At 45.5% G+C, this 18,766-nt stretch overlaps 1 protein-coding gene across 1 annotated transcript; it reads left to right on the top strand.

Moving 5' to 3' along the window:
- Positions 1-806: 806 nt before the first annotated feature.
- On the top strand, positions 807-18,309 carry ivns1abpa (influenza virus NS1A binding protein a). The gene is made up of 15 exons (XM_072678756.1): positions 807-974; positions 9,615-9,866; positions 10,240-10,375; positions 11,195-11,364; positions 11,517-11,592; positions 11,828-12,001; positions 12,128-12,253; positions 14,397-14,504; positions 15,047-15,173; positions 15,462-15,689; positions 15,780-15,901; positions 15,994-16,120; positions 16,216-16,347; positions 16,457-16,630; positions 16,925-18,309. The coding sequence occupies exons 3-15, from the start codon at positions 10,265-10,267 to the stop codon at positions 17,179-17,181; spliced, it is 1,932 nt and encodes a 643-aa protein (XP_072534857.1). The 5' UTR covers positions 807-974; positions 9,615-9,866; positions 10,240-10,264; the 3' UTR covers positions 17,182-18,309.
- The last annotated feature ends 457 nt before the right edge of the window (positions 18,310-18,766 follow it).

Below are 18,766 nucleotides of genomic sequence, written 5' to 3'. Positions count from 1 at the left end.
ACTACAAACCCCAACAAATAAATAAATAGTTAATTGATTTGTTAATGAATTAAATCCATTAATGAATGAATCTTAGCAGTTTGTAACTAGGAGTGTTAAAAGGCAACAAAAATCAGTAGATAAATAAATAACAAATAAATAACAAAAAATAATTAAACTACAAACCCCAACAAATAAATAAATAGTTAATTGATTTGTTAATTAATGAATGAATCCATGAATTAATCTTAGCGGTTTGTAACACTGAGTGTTGATAGCCAACAAAACCCCAATAAACAAATAAATAAATCAATTCAAGGTCATCATAAATTCAATAGCCAAATAAGTTCATAAATAAATAAAAAATGTAGCTAGTAAGTAGAGGTGCTCATGACCAGCGGCAATCCAACAAACAAACAACCCCCTCAGTAAGCCTTCAGTAAGGCTGTTCATGGAAAGCCAGTGAATAATAAATAAATCATATAAATAAATAAAGCTTATTACTTCTGTATTTAGGAGTTTAAGGTTCAAGGTCAGTATGGATGTAGAAATGGAGAGCAGAAAAGGCCCCTACTGCTCGCTAATCTCATTTATAGTCTTTCTGAGGTTCGACAGATTGGGAACAATACGCGAAACCCAAGGAGCAAAAGCAGTGTTTTCTAACAGCTACAGGAGACCTAGCTGGACCAGTTTTCTCCTCCTCCTCCTCCTCCTCCTCTTCCTCCTCCTCCTCCTCTTCCTCCCCCTTCTCCTTCTCCTTCGCTCCGTACTTTTCCGTGGGCGGGGCTGCGGCGCGACGTCACCGCGGTGTGGCTTTAGTGGAGCGCGCCAGTCCGAGCTCGCACACCCCGCAGCGCGAGGCTCAGCACACATAGCTACATACACGTTCCCTCACACACCCGCACAGCAGCCCCTCTGGTACGGCAATACCCTTGTCAGTCACCTTTGAATTTACCTTAAATATGTCTACCATCGTCTACTGTCAACCTGATCAGGTAAGAAGAGCTTTCGGTCCATTTGTACGCAGTTCGGTAATGTGTGTGTGTGTGTGTGTGTTTGGTGAGAGGTTCGCTCTAAGCCTGCGTTTGTGGCGCCAGGTTGGAGCAGGTGGAGTGTGGTAGCTAGCTAACAGGCTAGGCTACCTTTTATTATGGGATTACTGGTGTTACTGTGTTATAACAAGTGTCGCGCGGGGCTGTGGAGGCGGCTGTAGGCTGGTGTGTCAGAGCCTGCCTGGGTTTGTCGCGCTCGTGGTCCATGTGGCCTTTTGAGTGTTAGGGATTTTTAATGCATCCGGTGTCTTAATTCAAATAAAGCACTTTCACCAAATACACACGTCCAAGCGAGCTGGAGGAGGCTTTAGCTGGAGTATTTTTCTGTCTGCGCTGAGATCTCCCCCCCCCCAATTCTAGCTAAGAGAGCTTTATAAGTCATGAGACACGAGGACAAAGGGATAGATGGGCAGGCGGTGTCGTGTTTAACGGTCGGTGATTAAATCTGGTGGGAAATGAACGCTAACGATGAGGGGAGCTGAATAGGGGGCTGAATGCGTGTCTGCACGGGGTCTGTTCGCCTGTACAAATCCGAGTTTAGGTGAACTGCGGTTTAGGCTACTTAACATGTAAAGTGCGGGACAGGTGAGAGTCCCTCTGTCCTTGTCCAGTCTTCTCTAAACCAGTGCAGGCTTATCCGTGAATGACAAGAATTTAGATAAGTGACCAAATCTATGGATGTAGAACAGAAGTGTGTGTGTACGCGATGTTGGGACATGTAGTGAACAGTGTGTGTCCGGTGTTGTGAACGAACAGCTGTCTGGTAGCTAGAGACTGAGCGCGAGGGTCTGATTCCTTAACTTTGTGTTTTACTTAATAATAATAATAATAATTATTATTATTTTTTAATGTCGTATCTTTTTTATTTAGTCCCACTGACCTACTTCTTAGAGACGGCCGTGCTCTCAGCGCCGGGCTGAGTGGTCTCTCATAGGAAATCTAGACATGATGCAAGAGCTGATCTACTGGTAATAATTGCAGTGTGGGCGGTGGCTAAGGCCGGTGATTGAAAAGCCGGTCAACCAATGGCGTCGCTTACAGCGGCGGTTCTGGCCAATCGGCTTTCGCGCAAGGTGTCGGGAGTCGCTTTCGCGCATGCGCATCCAAGTCACTTAAGCGCGTAGCAGTGGTCTCGGTGAAACGGGTGTAGTCGAGATAGAAATCGCCTCTCCTTTTTTGGATGTGAATGACTGGATTTTATGTATGGAGCTTAGTATCAAGGGGGGATTAAATGAGAATGGGGTTCAAATGAATTGGGATAAAATTACAAAATGTTGGCTCCGATTTTTTAGGTCCACCTTAACTGATGCAGCGGTTGATGTTGCGTTCACTGAGAACAGGCGGCCGACTGTAACTGCTGCGCCATTTAAGGTGGAAAGGGGAGTTCAGTCTAATAGTGTGGCGAATAAGAAGAGAGCCATGTCTTGGTATGGTGCCTGTGAAGGACGCACATGGCTCGTATGTGCTCCTTTAGTTTCATCAGGGAAATAGCTGCCTTGCTTGCCACTACACACCTTAGTAGAGACAATAGGGCTGTGATTGGACAGGACTGTACAGGCCCTGACTATACAGGAGCTGGCCAGCACGCCCCTGAAGTGTCATTGGGATGCCAGTAGTCATTCCCCTTTGCTGTGGTCTGTATTCACTTGCGCTATAAAGATCGTTCAAGGACCCATATGTAAGAAAAGACATATATTGTCTATATTAATGTCAGTCCTATAGATTGTCTCGGCCCGTATTTTATATAAAAGATTCTGATGTCGTCAAAGGGTCAAATATACTTTTCAAACCTGTGCCCCAAATAAAGCCCATTTTGAACGCTTTGTTTATAATGTCACAAAAAAAAAATCATTTGCATATATCCGTTTATTTGGACAACAACGTTTTGGCCCCACCCATCTGCACTGAAGTTATAAGGAGTGTTTCATCCCAGCCTGCTTCTCGAATGATGCGCAATACAGGGCAGCCCATGAGACCAGACCTACCGTCTGTCTTAAAGGTGTAGTAGCATAAGACAGGGAAATGACAGCTCGGACTGCTGTTGGTACAGAAAGTCATACAGATGCCATAAGTGGATCCGGCCCACCCACCCATCCCCCCCCAATCGCCAGGAAATCTCAGATCTCGATGACTCTACTGGCACCCCCATGTTTTAGTCTGTACATCAAACAGGAAGATCTGTTGTCATTTCCTGATTATGACTTCAGTGTAACTGGTAATATGTTGCAGAAATGCTGTAGTGTGTGTGTGTGTGTGTGTGTGTGTGTGTGTGTGTGTGCGCGTGTGATGTGACCAATAAAACTTTTTTTTTTATTTATTCAGTTGCCTTGCTGCTCAAGCAGCATCACCCACCCCTCCTTGAAAGATAAAAGACTAAGGCCACCCTCTCTGCTTTCGCTCCCATAATTTTGCTGAATAAGAACGTATGCTAGTCACACTCTTGTGCAGGAAGCAGATAGTTCTCTTTCTGGCTGTGGGTCAGGGCCGGACAGTTTTCTTAAGCTCTCTTAGTTTCAGCAGGAAACAAGCGGCCGTGCTTGCCAGTTTGCAAGGTGCAATGTCCAAATGCACATCCTGCCAGAGATAATGGGAGTATGGCATGAGTTAGAAGCAGCCTTTGTCACCAGTCACTAATAATTTAGTGCTGTTTAGTAGCTGGCCAACACGTCCCTGAACTGTCATTGAGATGCGGTACCCCTGGTGTTTTTTGGATTGCTGTAGTCTGTACGGGCATGCGCTATTAAACATTAATTGCTGCCTGTATTGTGCTGTCTAGGTCCGAGACCATATATCAACCCTTCCCTCTAACACAAAGGCGAAGGCAGTTGCTCACTGATTCGTCACACTTGTTGTTGTAGAAATCAACCCTGGGCTAGTCACACACTTCTAGTCTAGAGTTCTGTTTCCTGAACCGCCACTTCCTTTTCTTCTGTTCACAGTCTGCCATCTGACACAGATGCTTGTGAAGTCTGCAGTTCTCTCTAAGGGTGGTTTATTTTACTGCTGTTGGTTTATTGTTTTGTTTGAAAAAGAAATTGACCAGATGCCACGGTCCCTTAGAGACGTGCAAATATTTTAGCAACTTTGTTTTAATCCTGCATGAGTGAGGAAATATGCATGGTAAAATGTGTTCTTGATTTTGACATAATTAAGAGACCTATTTTGACCAAAAGATATAATGGCAACACCATGACACAATGAAACTGCAGTCTTGCACGCAAGAAGTGACGCATTCAGTCATCCAGACATTGGAAGAAGGTGCACAGTGACCCACTATACATAAATGTATGTATGAAAATACATAGATTTATTAATGTATAAAAATATTCAGTGGTTAGAGCACCAGACTATTGACGACAGGGTTGTGGCTTCTATTCCCAGGCTGCCACTGTTGGTCCTTTGAGCAAGGCCCTGTCCTAACTATCTCTGCTCCACGGGTGCTGCAGCAATGGCTATCCACCCCTTTAAGCATGTGTGCTTACTGTGAAGATGCGTTACAGCTGGACCCAAATTCCATCTGTGTCCAATGCAAATGATAATTAGGGATGTCTTTATCTTTCTTAGTGATAGGAGTCTTAACCCAAGGACTCTCAGCAGTGTAGTGAAGTGTGGTGTGCTTGCCTGAGCAGGGAATCAAACCCTAGGCTGTTACTGCTACAGCTAACCGCTGTGCTATAGCTGTGGTTACAATTGCTATTAATAATAGGCATAGTGTGTCTGCTCAGGCTCTCTACTGTTCTATTCTGTCCTTTAATAGAAATGAGCTGCGGACTGTAGAAAACCACTGTTTATCTATTGTGTTTGTATTCAAAACCCTCATGTAGCTCAGTCGCTGGAAGGGAGGTGTCCAGCAAGTACAGGGGGAATCCGCTCAGCATGTGGGGAATCATGTAGCCATTTGCTCATATCTCATATTGAAAGTGACGGGAAGTTTCACTGAAACTATCCCAGAAGTTCCCCAACTACCCATACAGGCTCTTCTGTGAGATGCCTGTTTTTCCAGGGAAGGCCTGCTTGCTGCTACATGCTGGCATGACCTTTAGGTAACAGAAAAGACCCAGAACTCCCTCTCTGTAGTTATAAAACAGACAGTGCTTGTTTGTTTGTTTGTTTGTTTGTTTATTTGGAACATTAACCCTGATCTAAGCAGAATAAATGTCCCACACAGAGTCAGCCAGTTGTTCCACTGAAGCCTAATTGTGCTTTCCATCCACCTGTTAACCTCTGCACTCAAGTTATAACGTTATTAAATAGCTTGGATAATCAGTGTCTCGAGGCGGTGAAAAAGCCCTTGCCCTTTGCCTTCTCACAGCAGTAGTTAATAGACTATGATTGGGATCTGAATTGCAAGTTATAGCCCAGTTTAAAGGGCCCATGTCCTGCATTTTTCTGTTTTGAGTCCAAAAAAATGTGGACACGGCCCACTTATGACATTTCTGTGCCTTAATATACCAAGAAATTCAATTAACACACACACATAAACACACAGCTTGTTTAGTCCCTGTAGAGAAGTACTGTCAATAGAATAGGAGCTCTAGAGCAGATCCTGTTGGCACCATGCCTAATGCCAGGCATGGGCTAGATGGGTATAAAGCCCCCCAGCATTGAGCTGTGGAGCAGTGGAAGAACTGTGCTCTCTGGAATGATGGATGGTGCTCCATCCAGTAATTTTGGGATGAGTTGAGTAGTTGGGGATGATGCGAACACTAAGCAAAGAAATGGTTGCAATACTTTGATTAGCAGAAGTTTCACACACATTTCTTGTTTGCTGTGTGTGTGTGTGTGTGTGTGTGTGTGTGTGTGTGTGTTTGTGTGTGTGTGTGTGTGTGTCTCTGTGTGTTTGGATGAAGTGAGTCAGAGTTCTGAGGTGAACGTGGCCCTTTTTCTGGTTCCTTGGCTTTATGTGCAAATGGAAAGAACAGCCAGAGCAGGAGAAAGAGTGGGGGAGAGACAAGCAGGCCATGCATATATTGCCAGATGTTACCTAACCTCTGGAAATTGAGGCTGCCTGAGCGAGCACACATCTGCACATAAAGAGCTTTTTCACCATGTCGGTTCCCTCGTCCTCCACCTCCTCCTTCTCCTCCTCCTCCTCCTCACTCCACTAAAGCATTCCAAAACCCACTGCTTTCTGAATAGCATTTGCAGCTCTACACGATGAGACTTTGACGTCTCCTCTCGCTCTTTTTTTCAGATGTGGCAATGTCTCTCTCTCTCTCTCTCTCTCTCTTTTTTTTTTCTAAGAGTGCTGCAATAAATGATTCATTTCGCCTCTCCCTTTTGCTGCCGTACATTCTGTCCGGCCCATGCCTTTCTTTTAATGTTGTGTAAGACTTGCGTGTGCTTAAAGGGGGCAGTGTATCTGCTCAGTCCCTCCAGATGAACCTCGAACACTACAGAGACTACTTTTCTTTGAAGCTATGAAGTAAACAACTCTTTGAATGCCTATGAGAGACAAAGAGAGAGAGAGAGAGAGAGAGAGAGAGAGAGGACTGCTGGGATATGTAGTCCACTGATTTTTGAGGCTTGGCTGAGGTCCCTGTGTGGAGCGTGACTTGCGTGAGGAAGGGTCCCATGGTACAGATTAGTGCGCACACACACACACCCACAAACATTAACACAACTGGTTTCACGCTTTGGCGACAGGGGAGAGCTTGTTGGAGCTCCGATCTTGTTAGGGCTGGCAGTTATGTCTGGAATCACATGGGCAGAACATTGCATCCCCTTTTTTTTCCTCTGCCTCACACTCTCTCTCCATTTCTCACTCTGAACTGAGCATGCGCCGTACCAGAGGTCAAAGCCACAGTTCAGAAGAATGTACGTTCCTTTATTGCTAGCCTCCTTTGCTGGGCCTGTCTATTCTCTGGCCTTAACCGCCCGCGTCCTTCAGTAGAGGACACTGTCTGTCTGCACGTAAAGGGGAGTGTGTGTTTATGTTCAGCTGAGTCACACCCAGGCTTTATCTGCAGCTGACCCCGCTAGACCCTGTTTTAGAGTCTCTGATAATAAGTGGAGCAGCCAGTCGAGCGCTGAGTGACGACCCCAGCGTTTTTCAAACGAATCTCTGTCCAGCGCATCTGTCTCAGGCGGTTTATCACCACTGACAACGTTGACACATTGACTAGGGGTGTTCGGTACAAATATCGGTACACTTCAGTATCACGATATCATGTTTAGCAATATTTTCCCAAAAACACAGTATCAATTTATTTGATGGTTTCCATGGTTGATTTGGTTTTCCTCAAATTTGATTAATAAAAAAAGTGATCTCCTTATTTACTGTATAACAGTATATGAAATCATGAACCTATAGGATCGGCAGGTTCTTGCCAATACACAGCCCTAATGGTGACTGCACTGTAGTCTCAAAAGGGAAACGTACTGAAACACGGATATCAATTTTTTCAAGTCGAGTAATGGCCAAGCAGGTTTGAGGGTAGTGCTGGGTAATACGACCTCAAATCAGTATCATGATGATAATTAATTAATGAATGATTATATAAGCTGCACAAGTTGCTCAGTTGGCTCTGTGTTTGAGTTCACCTCCATGTTGCTCCCGTGTCGCAGCTGCGACTGCACCCGTGGAAATATTTTTTTAAAGGGGATAGTACACGAGCATGCACACTGGTGTGATTTGAGGAGGCATAAGGATATCAGCAGAAAATCAGCATTGGGTATCGGAGGAGGTGGATAAAAGAATGATCTTGATCCGATCCTGCAACACACCTAGCCCAAAAAAGCCCACCTACGCATACACCATGTGATGTGATGTTAGCGGCGTGTTTCTTACTGTGGGGGAGTCGAGGGTTTTGAGTAGTTCGAGCATGATGGCCTACTTTTAGGACTCAACAAATGCAGCAGATGAAGAATGCACAAGAAGTCCAGGAAGTATTTCCTGAACTACTAGCAAAAGTGACTTTATTTTGGACATGTTTTGTAGTGCTGTTTTAGAAAATAAAATTACAACATAGGGACGTTCCATAAAACAAAAAATAAAATAAATAGCTTAAAATGTAACTGAAGACCAACTTCTGCTGGTTCTAGATGATCTAGCCTGGGTTTTGATGGTTAAGGTGGTTTAAAAGCTTAAGCAGCATAGCATATGATTTCACTGGAGATTGATGGACTACCTGGTCTATCAGCATGGCCATCAACCTTAATCAAAACACACATGCGATGCTGGTTAACTGGTTAACAGCTTGAGCTGACTCAGTGGCTGGATAATCAGTGGGGTCTTCCTTTTAATGTCGATGGTCTGTCAAACCACAACCAGGGGGTTAACACAACATGCTGAGTGGAATTCACTATGTTCACTTGCCTTAAAGCCACCCTGAGGAGTTACTGTGTTTCTGCAGCGTTACTGTAGGCTGCTTGAATTCATGCATCGCTTCCTTAATACATTTCAGCACAGCTTTCAGAACTCTTCGTTCTTTTCACAAGAGCTTTACGTACGTCACTCCTCCACGTCAGGACACATCTGCTGGTTCTATATAGCAAACTTATGAAAAGTCTTCTGATTGCTATTTTCTTTAACGGTTAAAGGACAGGCCGAGGTCTCTGGGAGGTCATCACCTGGCTCATCTGTGTGAGCTGAAGATAGTGGAGTCGGACAGCTCAGCAGCTTTTCACACACACTGTGTTCCCAGGGTTTTTGTTTTCCCTCCCCTTCTTGCTGCTTATGAAACTTTTGTGGGAATGTGATTAATTGCCCAGGAATTCCTACTGCGTTATCTTCGGCTTCCCAAGCTGGCCTGGAAACCAGGACACGCGTTGGACTCCTGCTCATGGACGGTTCCAGAAAAGCTGGTCAGGAGGCAGGACTTAATGGGCGGTGTGTCTACAGAGAGAAGCTACACTATTGGCGAGAAGAGAAGAAAAGCATGTGCTAGCATGAATGGAGCTCAGGAGTGGGTGGAGTGATGGTCTTTGCCTAAAATACAGAATTGATCTGGGGGTGGGGTGTGTATGGTGAGGTGTGTGTGTGTATGTGTGCATTTTAGGGTGAACTATGTTAGGTTGCTGGGGACTTAAGTCAGTCCTGTGGCTGAGGACTGCAGGAGGCTGAGCCGGAGCCAGATTAGTAACTCCTGTCTGGATGTGTGAGGCACGTGGCTGGAGGAGTGCAGGCTGATCTGGGCTTAAGGACTATAAGTACATATCTGTGTATGTATGTGTGTGTATATTTGCATCAAGAACAGGGATAGGCAAGCTAAATCTTGTAAAGCTTCTTTTACACCTTCTACACACATTTGCCATGGTGAAATAAGTCTGGTTTACCTTCAGTCCAATTGCTGGGTCATGATCGTGATGCACATTGCGAGTTAGTATTGTATCTTGTATTGTATGAGCTTGTTGCCAGTAGTCCTCAGTATGACCTCTTTTGTGTGCTGGTACTGTGTGAAGTCCGCTGAGTTATCGCAGTATTGGATTGTGAGTTGGACCATGGCCTGCTGTGCTGGGACCCAGATATGCCTATTGATCTGCAGCAATCTCTCAACGCTGCCCCAGTGATAATCTTGCCGTGTGTTGTCTTTCAAAAACGTGACGCTCATCTTCTTCTCCTCACTCTGTGTGTCTTCGCAGGTTATAACACACGATCAACACAGAAAAGGTTTGACTCTATAGCCAACGGGATCGCGAGGACTTGATTACAGTCGCTCTAAGCCTGAGAGTTTGTTAGTGCGGCTAACCCCCCACTCCCCCCCTGCTCTGTGCCCTGCGGCTTACCTGGCGTCACCTGTGCCGCCCGCTCTGCAGTGAAGGAAAGACCTGGGTGCCATCGTTCAGCTTCTCGGCGCAAGTGCTTTCTCCCCGAATTACGTCATTTTTGATTAGGTAAGCACATTACTCATTCATGGGACTAATTGCTGTGTGCAGACAATGAGGTGAAAAATATGTGATTATAAATTAATTGAGGGAGGCTTTTGTTTAGTTGCTTTGACAGAAAGCCTGCGTCAAGCTCATGCATCATACATGTGAATGTATATCGTTGCAGTCATGCAAAAAAACTTGTAGATGTAAAAAGATTTTATTCCAGCTCATTTTGGAGCATTTCCATTGGTCCATTGGAGGTTTGGACAGAATGGAAAGAACAATACAAAATAGAGATGCAAGACAGCAACCATATGTACCTGCAAAGCTGAGCTTCTCAGTATGTTTACACAGGTCAAATACTGAACTTGTACACATTGTCTATCCACTGTTCAAGGCTTAACCTCCCAAAAACTGCCAAAATGATTCCCAACGGATATTTGATCTTTGAGGATGAGAGTTTCCTGGATTCCACTGTTGCCAAGATGAATGCCCTTAGGAAGAGTGGCCAGTTCTGCGATGTCCGACTTCAGGTAGGGGAAAAAACCCTCCTTGCATCATCCCATCTGTATGCGGGTTCTTTCTGAAGGTGAACTACAGATTTGAAACTATGGAGGAACCTTCAGGAAAAGGTTTTTAGAAGGCAAAGATTCCTTAAAGCATCGTAAGAGGTTCTACACAGTTTCAAACTGAAAAATCTCCAAAGATTCCTCAAGGATTTTCTACTTTTAACAGTGCAGAAGCAATAAGGGCAGTTTGAAGAGAAGAACTGAGTACGCGTCAGCAGCTTGTCATTAAGATGAGCTCATTTTGCAATTATCTAGCTAACCCTGTCTTACTGCAAAGTTATAGGTAAGGGGTTTAGGCTGAGTCACTCCAGAAACATGATGCGGCATGACCAGAGATGATTAAATTATTAGTTTTAGTCTAGGAGACTGAATTCCAGGAACTATCAGTGGCCGGAAGCCAAGAGGCTTCCGTTAACCTGTGAATGAAACGCTCTACAGGGAGAACAAAGAACTGGCGGGCTAAAGGGAATCTGTCCCAGTTCCTAGAAGAGTGGGTATAGTAACACTTGCCTCGAGCACAACTTTGATTAAAGAATGCGCAATAAAGGAATCTTGATTTTCTCTGATGTGAAAATCCAGTGTGATTGGAATGCTGTCCGCTTCTCGGTTGCATCAGAATTGTGCCTTTTGAACCTTTTAACCTGCTTTCGTTTGCATTTCAATCCAACCTGTAGTGTCTGTTTTGCGTAATGACAATGACGGCTATTATCCACTTGAATGTGGCTGAAGTTAGGCTCTGGGTGGGACCCGGTAATTAACCTTTTTGTTCTCTGACCCTCTCAGGTTTGTGGTCATGAACTGATGGCGCACCGCGCAGTGCTGGCTTGCTGCAGCCCGTACCTGTTTGAGATCTTTAACAGTGACCTAGAGCCTCACGGCATCTCCCATGTGAAGTTCGAGGATCTGGACCCTGAGGCCGTGGAGGTCCTGCTCAACTACGCCTACACTGCCCAGTAGGTCCACGCCAGCAGTCCTGGCATTTCTAAAACAAGCTCTGCTTTGGTGGGGGGTATATGTCTCACAAATACAGTTATGAGGGACCCGTGAAAAATATGGATGTAGATATGGATGTGAAGCTTGTGTATCTGTCTTTTCCTTTTTTAAGGTTGAAGGCAGATAAGGAGTTGGTTAAGGAGGTCTACTCTGCAGCTAAAAGGCTGAAGATGGAAAGAGTGAAGCAGGTAGACTTAAAGATCATATCTGTTCACATTTAATATACATGTCATTATTAATTAATTAATTATTATTATTTTAAATGAATGCATAATCATTCTGATGTTTCTCGGCTCTAGCGCACCCGACACACCCATGCTTGTTGTGGTTCTCCAGTGCTAGGAAGAAGTTTCCTTAAATGCAAATTCCTGACTGCTTGCATGCAAATGACTCTGCATGACCTTCCACACACCATGTTTTCAGATTTGTGGAGACTACCTGCTCTCTAAGATGGACTCCCAGAATGCCATCTCCTATCGCAACTTTGCTAGCAGCATGGGGGACATCCGTCTTCTAGCCAAGATCGACGGCTACATTCAGGAGAATCTTCTGGAAGTATCTGAGCAGGACGACTTCCTCAAATTGCCCCGCTTGAAGGTGAGTCCCCCCCGGTCATACATGTCAAGGGGCAGACAGTCAACAGCCCCTTGCTAGCAAGTGGCTTAAAGCATCACTTGTATTAAGTGAACAAGTAGTAATGGTGTGTATGTATGATGCATGCAGTTGGAGGTGATGCTGGAGGACCACCTGGCCCTGCCCAGTAACGGGAAGCTGTACTCCAAGGTGATCAGCTGGGTGCAGCGCAGCTTGTGGGAGAACGGGGAGCCACTGGAGAGACTGATGGAGGAGGTCAGTACTGCGCTCCTCTGCGAGCCTCCTCTCCTCTTTCTGTCTCACTCTTTTTTTTCCTGATTTATTTTTTTCCCCCATTTAATCCATCTTCCATCACCAATTCAGTGGGTCTGTTCACTCCCGCTCTCACTCAGCCCGTGGGCTGAATGTTTTTGTTTTGATCTGTCTTCCATTTTTAGTTTTCTTTTCTTTTATTTTGTTGTTCCTCTCTATTCCCTTACCACAAACTCCCCTCACCCCCCCACCAGGTTTTAAGAGTATATATTTTGCAGTAGGTACAGTGCGAGGCTGTTACACTCTCTGCAAAGCCAAGAGGTTAGTCCAGGTGAGCAGAACTCTAAAGCCGCCTGTACAGTAACCGCCACTGCAACTGCTCCTTCCAAACTTGACAGAGAGCCTTTATTGTCGTCACACTGATGTGTCTCTCTCTTTTCCTGAGCAGGTGTGCCTGTGTGTGTGTGTGTGCGTGAGCGCTTGTGTGTGTGCGCGCATATATATATATGTGTGTGTGTGGAGACTTTGGACATCCGCACTAACAGCTCTTCCTCCCCGTTGATTTGTTTCTCTTTAGGTTTTTTAGAGCAAACAACTACAGGACTCTGAGCAGACTGAAGAAGCCACGACTGGGGCCACCAGGGTAATGAGTCAGAGAAAAAGGAATATTAAAAAAAAAGGGAGACAGAAGAGCCACAGCCAAAGGAGTGCTGAGCTCCCATCTGTCGATGCAACCCACTCACACGAGCACAAATACAGCTTTGAGCAACACAAATTCAATCTGGCCTTAGGCGTCTCCAAATTAGCCAATTACCAAAACACGGCCATTTAAATAAAAGCCCAATTTCAGCGTTCATGTCATTAGCACACTGAAATAAGCTCACCCAGACCAGTCGCATGCGCCATTCCTTCTCTAATACTAGATAATACGTCCCCTTGCCTTAATAACAGCATCAGTTCTGTCAGATAAGGATTACACCAGTCTTCTCGGGTAGTTCCTCCACTGCGCAGCACTTTCTTAATGCTGTGCATTGGCAAGAACCTGGCAATTCGATATGCATATGCAGACAGATCTTAAACACCCTACAGTAGACATCCTGAAATGTGATTAAAGCAAAGGGATGCATAACCCAGTATTAGAAAGGAAATTATGCATGTGACTCCAATTGAGTAGTGTGGCTAATCTGAGAAGGGGATACTACCCCCCTTTTGTTTTTACTCTGGGAAAAAATCATTGCTGCCACCCTTTGTTCATCCACCTTGGAATCCAGTTTTACAATTTGGCCACTGCAGATCATAAATCCTAAAGACATTCATCAGAGAATGGTGTTGTGGACTATTGTATGTCTACATAACATCTCATTAATAACTCTAGTTTTAATATTAATGCACCATTAATAATAAAGCTATGGCCTGCTCACTGGATTTAATAGTGAGATACGGTATGGCTGTACCATTTTCTGATTTTCACTTTCTGTTCTGGCTGTACATTTTTTAATTTCTGCCTTCTTGAGTTCATGTTGGCATTTTTTTTACCATAAACTAGCAGTTAAACGTAGCTTGAGAAGACCCATAAAGTCCTCGTCCCTGTACAGATTCTTGAAGGAGCCGTTGAAGCAATCTGTAAAACTGCTTAGGTTTCCTTGGGATGTGTGTGTGTGAGTTTGATATTGCTTCAGCCTAACTAACCTCCTCAGCCCAAGAAGACGACCGGCAGCACCGAAGGCCTGCTCCCCTTGGTGACGACGAACAGCGGACCTATTTTCTCTTGCTTCCTCTTCAAACCTAACAAATTAGTTCCTGGGCCGCGATGCTGCCGACCGTATTGTGAGAGTATAAATCTACAGGACCGAAAGCAGCAGTGGCCTTGGGAGCGTCCACAGAAGAACCCCCCTTTTTCTTTTTTTTGTGCCATCCTGATTCCAGACCCTGCCTGAACAGAAGCCACATTGTGTTTGCAGTCTTAAAAAGAAGCTTTCTCACCAGTGTCTAGCAGCCGGGCGGCAAGCTTGCGACGTCTCCCTTCCCTCCCTCAATCTCTCTCCTCCCCCCACCCCCAACCCCCTCCCCTGCCTCCCGTTTTGCCGGGTGCCCTGTTGCCATGGAGACAGCCACATGGGTTCTTGTGTCGCTGTGTGTCTTGCAGGTGCAAACGCTGTACTACTCGGCCGATCACAAGCTGCTCGATGGGGGCCTGCTTGAGGGCCAGGCTGAGGTGTTTGGCGCTGAGGATGACCACATTCAGTTTGTGCAGGTACACAAAACCAGCACCAAGCCCCTCCCAGGCTGGACTGCAAGCCTGTTAGTCCTGCTCCGTTAGCCCTGCTGCTCACCACAGCAAGCGCTGACTTTAGAGCGCTGTTGTGTTTTTTTTTGTTTGTTTTTTAGCTTGGAGCTAAATGAGTAGGCTAGAGCAGCCGCTTCGTGGTGCAGGCTTTTCTGAGCCGATGAGCTCTTGTTCTGTGAGAGAGCGTAGGTGGTCAATTTAATGTCTGTATGCAGTGTGAGTGTGGCATTGAGGTGAAGTGTATTGTAGTGCTGCTTATAGCGTGGCTCGGAACACATTTGTTCTGCTAGCATTTTCAGTAGTGGCCTCCTTCTGCTGGGTCCAGAGTACGTTCAGCTTGATTTGTGCCCAGCATTAGCCCAAAGAAACATAAGCTTCATAGGGGTGCGCCTTTGTGGGGGTCTGGGGAAACTGGGGTTTGTGAATGAGTGAGTGAGCGAATGAGCAAGTGAGTGAATGAGCAAGCATGTTTGGGCAGGGTGTCTGTAGCTGCACTGTGCCCTTTTCAGAAGAAGCCCCCGCGCGAGAATATTCACAGGCAGCTGAGCAGCAGTTCCTCCGGAAGCCTCTCCCCCGGCTCGGTCAAACAGCCCTGCAAGCAAGAGTGGAAGTACATCGCCTCCGAGAAGACTACCAGTAAGTGTCTAGCTGTTGCAGCAGGTGGGCAAATCTGTAAATACTGTGCATTTTCAGTGAAGGCATGGATGGTTCAGGTTAAATATCATCCTCTAAGTCCTGTAACAAATCTAGCCTGAAGAAGTTGCTCCTACAGTGCAACTGAACCCAGTGGCATTTCCACTGTTGACCTACCCATGACTACGTCTAGACGAGTAGCAGTCATTAACTCAAAAATCCCTAAGTAAGCTTGTAGATATGCTGTTTACACATTGCCAACCTGCTCTTTAATTGTTTAATCTCTTACAGACCATACATACCTGTGCCTGGCGGTACTGAACGGCGTGCTGTGCGTGATCTCTCTTCATGGACGGAGCAGTCCTCAGGCCTCGCCCTCGGCCACTCCTTGCCTGCAGAAGAGTCTGAGCTTTGAGGCTCAGCCTGTGGAGGAGGAACAGGAACGGCTGTTGGCTCCCATGCACTATGCCCGCTCCGGCCTGGGTACTGCTGCCCTCAATGGGAGACTCATTGCTGCAGGTCAGTGGCTCTGAAGGTTGATGGGGAGCTGTAGCTGAACTTCTGAACGCAGACAATGCTGTAATGTCAGAATCGTTGTTGGTTCCTCAGGTGGTTATAACCGTGAGGAGTGCCTAAGGACTGTGGAATGTTACGATCTGAAGACGGACAGCTGGAGCTTTATTGCCCCGATGAGGACACCACGGGCTCGCTTTCAGATGGCTGTGCTCATGGTAGGTTATAATTACAGTGTAACGGAGTTGTCTGAAGTTGGTAAGACTCTCAGCTTTAAGCTGTATAAATGATCCTTTCCTCAATCGACCAGGGTCAACTCTACGTAATGGGTGGCTCCAACGGGCATTCGGATGAGCTGAGCTGTGGTGAGACGTACAACCCAAACACGGATGAGTGGACTCAAGTGCCAGAGCTCCGGACCAATCGCTGCAATGCAGGTGGGCAAATTGGTCTTTGAAATATAGAATTGATAAATATATGTATTTTTTTTGGCTATGCTGGATTTAATGTGCTATTTTCTGTCTTGTTCTAGGTGTCTGCTCCCTGAACAACAAGCTTTATGTTGTTGGGGGATCAGACCCTTGTGGGCAGAAGGGTCTCAAGAACTGTGACGCTTTTGATCCTGTGACTAAGGAGTGGACCAGCTGTGCCCCATTAAACATCAGTGAGCGTTCTTAGTTCTTCTTAGTTTTTGAATGCATCCCTATTTTAGCAATAACCTGAGTGCTATTCGTCACTCTTCAGGTGTAAAATAAATACGTATCTGTGTGTAGGGAGGCATCAGGCTGCCGTGTGCGAGTTGGATGGCTTCATGTATGTGATTGGTGGAGCAGAGTCATGGAACTGTCTGAACACTGTGGAACGCTACAATCCTGAGAACAACACCTGGACCCTTACTGCCCCCATGAACGTGGCTCGCAGAGGCGCCGGAGTAGGCATCTATGCAGGTAAGTTCCTGGTCAGGAACACTTCATAAGGCCAGTTAAAATAAGCCTCATTAGTGGAGAAAAATAATCTGGACACCTAACACAGCTTGGTTACTTGACTACATATCTGGGAGTAGATTCCCTCATGACTCCCTAAATCAAGTGCATTAGGTGTGTTGTAGCTAAACTCAGCTGCAGTGTGGATGCTGCGCCCCCTGGTTTAGTCGCTAGTTTTTCATTATAGTCCTACCTTATCTACTACCTGTAACTGCAATTGAGAAGAGGACCTCACTCTCTTCTTGCGTTCCCTCCCAGGGAAGCTGTTCGTGGTGGGTGGGTTTGACGGCTCCCACGCCTTGCGCTGCGTGGAAGTTTACGACCCCGCCCGCAACGAGTGGAGGATGCTGGGGAGCATGAACTCGGCTCGTAGCAACGCGGGCGTGGCCGTGCTGGACGACCTGATCTTCGCCGTGGGAGGCTTCGATGGCAACGACTTCCTCAACACCATGGAAGCGTACGACCCCGAGCTGGACGAGTGGAGTGCCTGTGCTGAGGCTTTCGCCAGCACCTAAGTGCTGGAGGGAGCTTGAGCACAGCACGGGGCAGGTGCAGGGAGAGCGGGGCATGGGGCGGGGGGAAGCAGCAGCAGGGGAGGGTCGGGTGTAACCTCTCTCTCTCTCTCAAACTAACAGGCTTAGTGATGTAATCGTGCTTCGTGATGTGTGTATGTGAGCGGGTCAGGGTGGGGCTTGGAGACGGGAAAGGGGAAGGGAAGGGAATTGCAGGGGTCTTCAGTGAAGACCGACTCATTACAGTGCAAGAGGGTGGGGCTAGGGAGGGTTACGAGTTCATTGGGGGGTTGCAGAAAGCAACATGAAGCTTTTGCATATTGCATACAATATTTGTTGTAAATATTATTGTGTTTATTTCTTTTCAATCTTTATTTTTGCTTTAATTTACAAAGAATGCCAACTTTTACGTTTTGTTTTCGCTAAAAAGGTTTGGATTTTTAGTGTTTGGGATTTCCAGCAAGGAAAATTGAGTTGCTGGTCACCTCTAGTGGCAGGGACCCAGCAAGTCCTTGCATAAACATCGTTTGTCAGCATGGTTTAATTGACTGAAATGATTTAAGGTGGTAACGGAGTTGCATTAGGGATTTTTTTGTTTTGTTTTTTTGACTTTTGTAATATTAGCTCACATATTGATGCTCTATGGTTATATAAAAGCCTTATTCAACAAAAGATGATCACTTACATAGCTTTCCTTTTTAGCATTACCCATGATGTGGGATTGCTTTACCAATCTTTAATGATGGCCTTTTTTATATTTTTGATACACTGCTAATTAACCTATAGACAGATGACACACATAACTCTTGAGTTGTTAACTTTTATCAGTGCCAGTTCAGTTACACAAGCGTGTTTATACAAGCGCACCCACATCCACACTTTCTTGACGATGTTCTGACGTTTCTGCTCACTAGACTATTTTGTTACAGCAATTTTGACTAACTCATCACAAAATGTTTTTTTTTTCTTAATACCTTCTTTTTAAATCTTTCTTGTGTTAAGATTTTGAAAGGAAAATAGTTCTCCAAGGTTTTGTTTTCACATTAGACTAAATAGGGGGTGAAATTCTGTATCCCATTTGTTACGAACCAATATTTCTTAACTAATAAATCATTTCAACATGTGAACCAATGCTGAGTTGTTGTTTTTTTTTCTTTTCTTTAAAACTTCTATTAAGGTTGTTTTTGGAGGCCTCAGAGTTTCAAGTAATTGGATGCGAACTGTTGAAGGCAGTGTTTTCCCCAACACTGGTCCTGGAGTCACCCTGCCCTGCACGTTTTAGTGCTTTCCCTGCTCCCAATACACCTAATTTAACTAATCAGCTCCTTAACAAGCCCTGTCATAATTGCAGGGGTTCACTAAAATATGCAGGGTAGGCTGCCTCCAGGACCAGGGTTGGGAATCACTGCTTTAAGGACCCGTATTCTTTATTTTATGGGTTTCAATGTATTTTTATTGTACTATACCTTCTAAATATACCCCCCGCCCCCCAATACGTAGATGAATTGGCTGACCTATATTGCGCCCCATTCAGAAAGCAGTCTGAGCTAAAACGCTGTGAACCATTGCGGGTGGCGCTCAGCTCAGT

Source organism: Salminus brasiliensis, chromosome 1 (genome assembly GCF_030463535.1).
Source record: "Salminus brasiliensis chromosome 1, fSalBra1.hap2, whole genome shotgun sequence".
NCBI lineage: Eukaryota > Metazoa > Chordata > Actinopteri > Characiformes > Bryconidae > Salminus > Salminus brasiliensis.
The sequence above is the reverse complement of the archived record's forward strand: the minus strand, read 5'-3'. Positions and strand labels throughout refer to the sequence as shown.

Bases quoted from the DNA above. Each gene is read 5' to 3' on its own strand.
- ivns1abpa (XM_072678756.1), top strand. From the start codon at position 10,265: ATGATTCCCAACGGATATTTGATCTTTGAGGATGAGAGTTTCCTGGAT. The intron at 11,593-11,827 runs GTAGACTTAAAG...CCATGTTTTCAG, and splicing joins AGATGGAAAGAGTGAAGCAG to ATTTGTGGAGACTACCTGCT. The intron at 12,254-14,396 runs GTCAGTACTGCG...TGTGTCTTGCAG, and splicing joins TGGAGAGACTGATGGAGGAG to GTGCAAACGCTGTACTACTC.